A 6837-nucleotide genomic window follows, 5' to 3' on the forward strand; every position below is an offset into this window, starting at 1 on the left:
TGATCATCGTTCTGAATCTGATCTGGATACAGTTGTTCCCAAAAAGGTGATTTTCTCAGCTTTTTGTTCAAAATGTTGCTTTTTTTAATGAAACTTACCCATATTCAGTTGTTATTTTAAAAAAAATGCATGAAGTGCATGAATGCATAGAATAAAACAGAGAGTCAGCTCTTTCTTATTATGTATTGCATGCTCAGATATTCATAAAACCAAATATTCTATGGGTTATTACATTTTTGTTAAACTGGTCAAAAACCCAGGCGGTGGATGGTAAACTTTTTTTTTTTAAACACTGGCAGGAAAAGAGTTAATACTCACATATATTTTAAAGCACTGAATCGCTACTGAATCATGATTAATTTGATTCTTAGCATTTTATATCTATAATTGAGTTAAAACTACGATCCAATGTTCAAAAATCCATGTTTCAAGATTGATGCATATGATCAGGATTTGTAGTCAATGCACAGAGAAATTGAGTGAATACACCCCGATTACACATGAATACAGCAGTTCTAAGAGTGTTTCTACATATCAAAAAATATTGCCCTTTTGAAAATGTAGTCTTGCCACAAAAGTTTTTAATTTTTTTTTATCTTATCTGGCCATCATGTTCTTTTTTGTATTTTTCTCAGGTTTAAGCAGAATAATGTAACATTTGGGGGTGAATATACACAGCAACATGCCGTAACTGGAAGCCAAAATGGCGAAAATCTCCACAGCCACCGTGTACTTCCCCGGTGAGCTGACGTATGCTGGCACAAATGCAATCCACACAGCACAGAAGATCAGCATGCTGAAAGTAATGAATTTAGCCTCATTGAAATTGTCTGGGAGCTTTCGAGCAAAGAAGGCGAGCAGGAAGCAGACTACTGCTAACAGACCGATGTAGCCCAGTACCAACACAAACCCCACAACAGATCCCACTGTGCACTGCAGGATCACTCGAGCACCAAGCTCACCTGCACTCTCTGTGGGCAGAGGGGGAGCCAGCAGCAGCCACAGTAAACAAATGACAACCTGAATAAGTGTGCAGAGGAAGATGCCTGCCCTCTGCTGGATAGGCCCGAAGTACTGCATCAGGTTAGATCCAGGCAGGGTAGCTCGAAAAGCCACCAGCACCACCACAGTTTTACTAAGGACACAGGCGATGCAGATCACAAAGCTCACTCCAAACAGGGTGTGACGTAGCATGCAGTTCCACGGTGCAGGCCGGCCAATGAAAACTAGGGCGCACAGGAAGCAGAGGGTAAGCGACACCAATAGCAGGAAGCTCAGCTCTGAGTTGTTGGCCCGCACAAGGGGTGTGTCACGATGATGGAAAAAAGCAGCCAGAACAGTTGTGGTCAGTGTCGCCCCAGTGACAGAAAAGACTGTCAGGACAATTCCCATGGTATCTTGCAAGGACAGAAACTCCACAACCTTTGGGATGCACATTGTTCTTTCAATGTTTGACCAGAACCTCTCAGGGCATCTTGTACACTCTAAGGAATCTAAGGAACATTATGGCTCAAGGTTAAGTTTAGTTTTCTATTGAACAGATTTTTACAATAGATGTTACCTACACATGATTCCAATGTCTATCACAATGTCCAAGGTTAAAAAGTTTTTTTCCATTCAATTACAAATGTATTTTAATCATGTTATTAGTTACTAAATATATGTATATGTAATACCTGTCATATTACTGACTTCTCCTGCTGCACAGGGAAGACAGTCAAAGCAGCAGACAGGTTTTCCTTTTTGTACGGCCTTTCTAGTGCCTGGAAGACAGCTCACACTGCACACAGATACAGGAACCTGAATGATACAGGAAGAAACTCAATTAGACTCGCACCATCCTTCTAACAACACAGCATCTGTCAGCACAAGAACATAAAGAAGAACAGGCAACAACAAAAATTTCCTCACACAAATGCATTCCTTTTTTTTCTATAAAAGACAGACACTTTCATACACACAATCACATTTAATTAGGCAAAAACATAACTTGAGTTAGCACTAAGCCTAACAATTTTATTTACAATATGATTGCAAAAGGTTTGTTATTCGTTCTCTATATTAAGATTGATACTGCAACAGATTATGAACCATCAACAGGACCTCTCGCATCAAAATCAAGAATTATACTACTGGACTAACATATATGGTACTTTGTATATTTATCCATATATACAGTTTGCATTTAATTTTGATTGTTACTATTTTTTTCTGTTAGTTTTCTCATAAATATATGTAGGGTTAGAAAATAGTTTCACCATAGGTTGAAATAAATGTGTCTTTATAGGCAAATGTTATCTTGCATCTCTTAAGTCAAATATTTAAACCAAAAACATTTGAAATTGTATAATGAATGAAAAGCCACTGGATTCTCACTCTGTCAGCCAAGCTCCCACCCCAAACCACTTTCTTAAGGTTTATGTTCAACTCCTGGCCTGGTCCTTTGGCTGCATCAAACTGTCCAACCTGGACGAAATTCACTGTTCCACTTTCATCAACATGCCAGTTCATAATGTCATAAGAAGCAGATGGCTCGCCATTATCTTCAAAATAAACCAGCTCACCCACTGGTGTTGTGAAGTTTACTGCATTTAAGTAATGCAAGAGCTGTAAAAGGAAAATAACATTATCATATGCAGTAATTTATTTAAGTGTTGATTACATAAAAGAAAAAATTATATTTGTATAGACTGTACCTGTCTGGGCTTTATTTGAGTCACATCAGGACATTCTCCAACTTCAAATGGCCCTCTACCAGGTTGACAGGCCATCATGTTGTGAATAGCATTGGCAATAGCATACACAGCCTTATACACATTGTAAGTAACTCTCAACTGTGAAACATTAATGTAGATGTAGCCATGCTTCTCCACATTTTCTGAGCCTGTGCACTTTGGTATTTTAAATGAAGGCTGCCAGTCCTGTGCGAGCGAGCAACCAAATATTTTTTCCCATACATCTTTTACAAATGGTTCATTTGGTTGCTTCACAGGGCTGAGCTGGGCAAGATAAGTACCAAGACCCCGAATATCAGCTCGGCGCAACGCAAAGCCGATGGTACCAGCTAGGAGAGGAATGCTTGCTTTGTCAAAGAACTGAATAGAGGTGCTCCAGGCCTCTGTGGCTATCCACTGCCTGTTGGTTACATTCTGCACCACTACTTCCTTGAACAGGACTGCTATGTCTGGGACAATGGCAAATGTCACCACCACATGAGCTGTGGAACTCTTGATCCTCTCCACAGTTCGCCTGATCCTGCTTTGTGAGTGTGATTTAGGAATGAATTCCAAGTAGGCTACACAGACCCCTAAGTGTTCCAGTTCTTCCAAGAGCAGCTGCACACCACTTTTACCATATTCATCATCCCCTGCAACCACCCCTACCCAGGTCCAGTCCAGCAGTCGAAGCAGACGGGCCATGGCCTTGGCTTGGAAGGCATCACTGGGAACAGTGCGCAGGAAAGAGTGAAATCTGCGACTGTCACTCAGACAAGCACATGATGCAAAATAACTCACCTGGGCAGACAAAGCACAGAGACAAGACGAGAGGCAAATGTTATGCTTAGAGACACTGTAGCTAATTTGCTACACTTAAATAAACCATAAAAATAATTAATATTGTTTCAATAGACCTACATAGAACTACAAATAACAGTTGCTTACTATACATCGTCATTGCCTACTTGACACCATAACTGGTCGGGTAGGGTTGGGGTTTGAATACATTGACATGTACTTGAAAAGTTACTTATAGTCAGTAAGAATGTCAATAAAGATGACCATCACAATAAAGAGTTAGAAGAAATTTTGCAGACAGTCTACTATTACTCTATTGAGTATCTACTGAATTAGTTGGCATGTAGTTGCAAAATTACTTATAGTCAATTAAATATAAAATATTTGAATAGAATATTCAAAAGGGTCCATTAAAATAAAGTGTTACCCTTTTTACCAATTCTCACAATTTTACTGATAGAAAATGGCAAAATAAAATAAAATAAAATTTTAAAAATTTAACCAGTTTGTCTCAAAAGTTGTAAACAATGGTAAAATATGTGATGTTATTCACAGAATAATAGATAATACAAATAATAGACTTGAAAATGTTTTTTCAATGTAGCCTACTGAAACTTGAGTATACAAGGAGAGCTTTGAGTAGTGTTCTCAACATATCTTTACACCTTCTAGCTAACTGGAGAGATTTTTTAAATAAAATGTAACTCCACTGTCTCAAATATGCATTGTATGTTTAATATAAAGTAAATGCTCCAGTTTTTGAAATTTTAGAAAAATTACTTGAAAATGCTATGTTATTACAGTGTGAAGACTTTCATGAAGGTCAACATAACTTTAAAGTATATTTTCTTGCAACACTTTTCTAAAAGTCACCCCAAAACAAAATAAAACATTAGCATAATTTTCAAAAAATAACAAAACAAACCAGAGAAAACATTTTTAAATAAAAAGATAATAAATGACTGGTTCTCTGAGTGTTAATTCATTATACCATGGGGATATCAAAAACTCCCAGCGTGTCAGCCACCACTATTGAGGCAGAGGAACGAGCGTCACCGACAATGACAGGCACCATGGGAGACCTGTTGCACTCTGTGCCCGACACCGTCTCCTCCTGCCCTGTTACCAGAGCTAAAGCAGCACTCAGTGTTGTGCCCTCAGCTAGGCAGGTATCGGCTACCAGGTACCCCAAAGTAATGTTTGGTAGCAGAACAGGGTCCCGATTAATCTCCTCCACAGTGAAGATCATAGCTTTGAGCCAGCGGTATGAACGAAGGTTAACACTGAAAGAGAATGTAATGTTTTATAATTTGAGAAATAAATAAATTGTGTCAGTTGAGTAATAATGGATGGAAAACACACATCATCATAATGTGATATGAAATCCTAGTAGGCCTATGTTGGAATATTCACAGTTACAATATTGTTTCAGGCTACCTAAATTAGTTAAATAAATAAATAATCAAATAAAGGTATTTTATGCTGCGTAGAACATTAGGGGTGAGATTATGTGGTAACAGTTAACAAAAAACATCCATGATCCATTGTGACATTTTGAAACAGTTGCTTTCAAATTGTTTTATAGTTAAATGCTCTCATTATACTTACCCCTGACAGCGAGCATTATGTTGTTTTTCAGTAAAAGCATGATCAGGTGCTGGTGCTTCATTATGAACTGGAAACAGGCCACCAATTATAACATCTCCCTCTTTATACAAGCTCTCTGAAACAAATCTGTCCTGCAGACCACAGGACAGGCCTGCACCACAAACCCTGACCATCTCAACTATGAATCCCACCAGCCACAAACAAGTAATCAGTCCCATCACTTTACACACACTAAGAAAGAGAGAGAGAGATAGAGAGATAGAGAGAGAGAGCGAGAGAGAGAGAGACTGGAGAAGTGCAGGCTCAATGCTTTTCCAGCAAAGAAATAAGGGTTAGATGATAACTCCTCTTATTAGACTTAAATTTGCCTGGGGCAAAATAACATGCAACAGGAAAACAATTGAGTGGTGGTCCTTTGAGAGCACAAAAACAAAGAAAAAAACTATGTCAAGATTAAAAATGTACAGAATATCCCAGCTTTTAGAATTTCCACCAATGGTCTCTATTAGTTAAGAAAATCTCAAAAGTATTATAAGTAATTTGTGTGGTGTCTCCATTTGAACATTGTACACAGTAACCCATGAATAAATACTGTAATATATATCTCTGATTAACAACACTTTTATTTTATATTTTATTTTAAAAATAAAAAAAACAAAATAAAACAATCACAATGAAATAAAGTAAAAGAAAAACAGTTAATAGTCCCAATTAATTTACATTTGTTAACCGTTTAAACATAAGATAAACCTTTAAGGTGCAAAATACTACAATAAACTGACTGAATAAATTCATGAATATAAATTATTATATATTTATATTTTCTTTTTAACTTTCAGAATGAACTTCCTGAGGAGTCATTCATTAGGAACTATCCACCAATTAGGAAATACAATCAAACTGAATCCTCACAAAATAACATATATATGGAGGGACTTTTTATTTTATATCAAGGACAATAAAGACAAAAAAATTTATAATGCCAGAATCTGGACCATATCAGAAACCTAGTACATGGCTGCCTATCATTTCTGCAGTAATACAATCCAATGAGGAGAGAATACAGTGTACAAGTCAGGTCATGTCAAGTCACCTTTATTTATCTTTATTATTTACCTGTGTTTGGCTTTGCCTCTGTGGCTGGTTGTTCATCCCGATTAATTTTGTTTGTTTTCTGCGCTATATTGCTACTAAGTTTGTCAGCAAAAGTTGTGTCTACTGCATGGGTGTATGATCGCCAAACATTGCTGTTAATCCGATCTTCCATGGTAGAATACGATGACGGATATATCTGGAGTGGTATTGACACGATTGCAGCCCCGTTCACACATCCGATTGGAACTGCTATCTGTATGCGGCATGAAGAGGGCCTAATACGACCTGCAAATAGACGGCGAAGAAAGCGTGGAAAAAGGGCAGGGAGACAGATTCAGCTGAAAAATCTCTTTAAACTGGGGATCTTGGACTACGACTACAGACCTGTATGTCTTTATTCTGTCTTCCCTGATGTCCCCATGGCCCACGTTCCGGTGTACCAGAGAAACTCTACCTCTGGTCGTGGTGTGTGTTTGGTGCATCTGAGGCAGCTGCCATGAGCTGATTTATCTGTTTCGGGTGTTCCTGCAACGCTCAGGATGGGTCTGATAAATGCCCGTTCAATTGCAAACAAGTCTCTTCTGCTCAGCGCTTTATTTACCTCCAAAAGCATGGACTT

General features: G+C 38.1%; 1 protein-coding gene across 1 annotated transcript; it reads right to left on the bottom strand.

Moving 5' to 3' along the window:
- Positions 1-597: 597 nt before the first annotated feature.
- Positions 598-5317, bottom strand: LOC137043209 (extracellular calcium-sensing receptor-like). The gene is made up of 6 exons (XM_067419394.1): positions 5124-5317; positions 4507-4798; positions 2697-3515; positions 2377-2607; positions 1677-1800; positions 598-1493 (listed from the first exon to the last, which is right to left on the bottom strand). Exons 1-6 carry the CDS (start codon positions 5294-5296, stop codon positions 598-600), a joined length of 2535 nt encoding a protein of 844 aa, XP_067275495.1. The 5' UTR covers positions 5297-5317.
- Positions 5318-6837: the final 1520 nt, after the last annotated feature.

The sequence above is a fragment of the Pseudorasbora parva genome, chromosome 16, assembly GCF_024679245.1.
Source record: "Pseudorasbora parva isolate DD20220531a chromosome 16, ASM2467924v1, whole genome shotgun sequence".
NCBI lineage: Eukaryota > Metazoa > Chordata > Actinopteri > Cypriniformes > Gobionidae > Pseudorasbora > Pseudorasbora parva.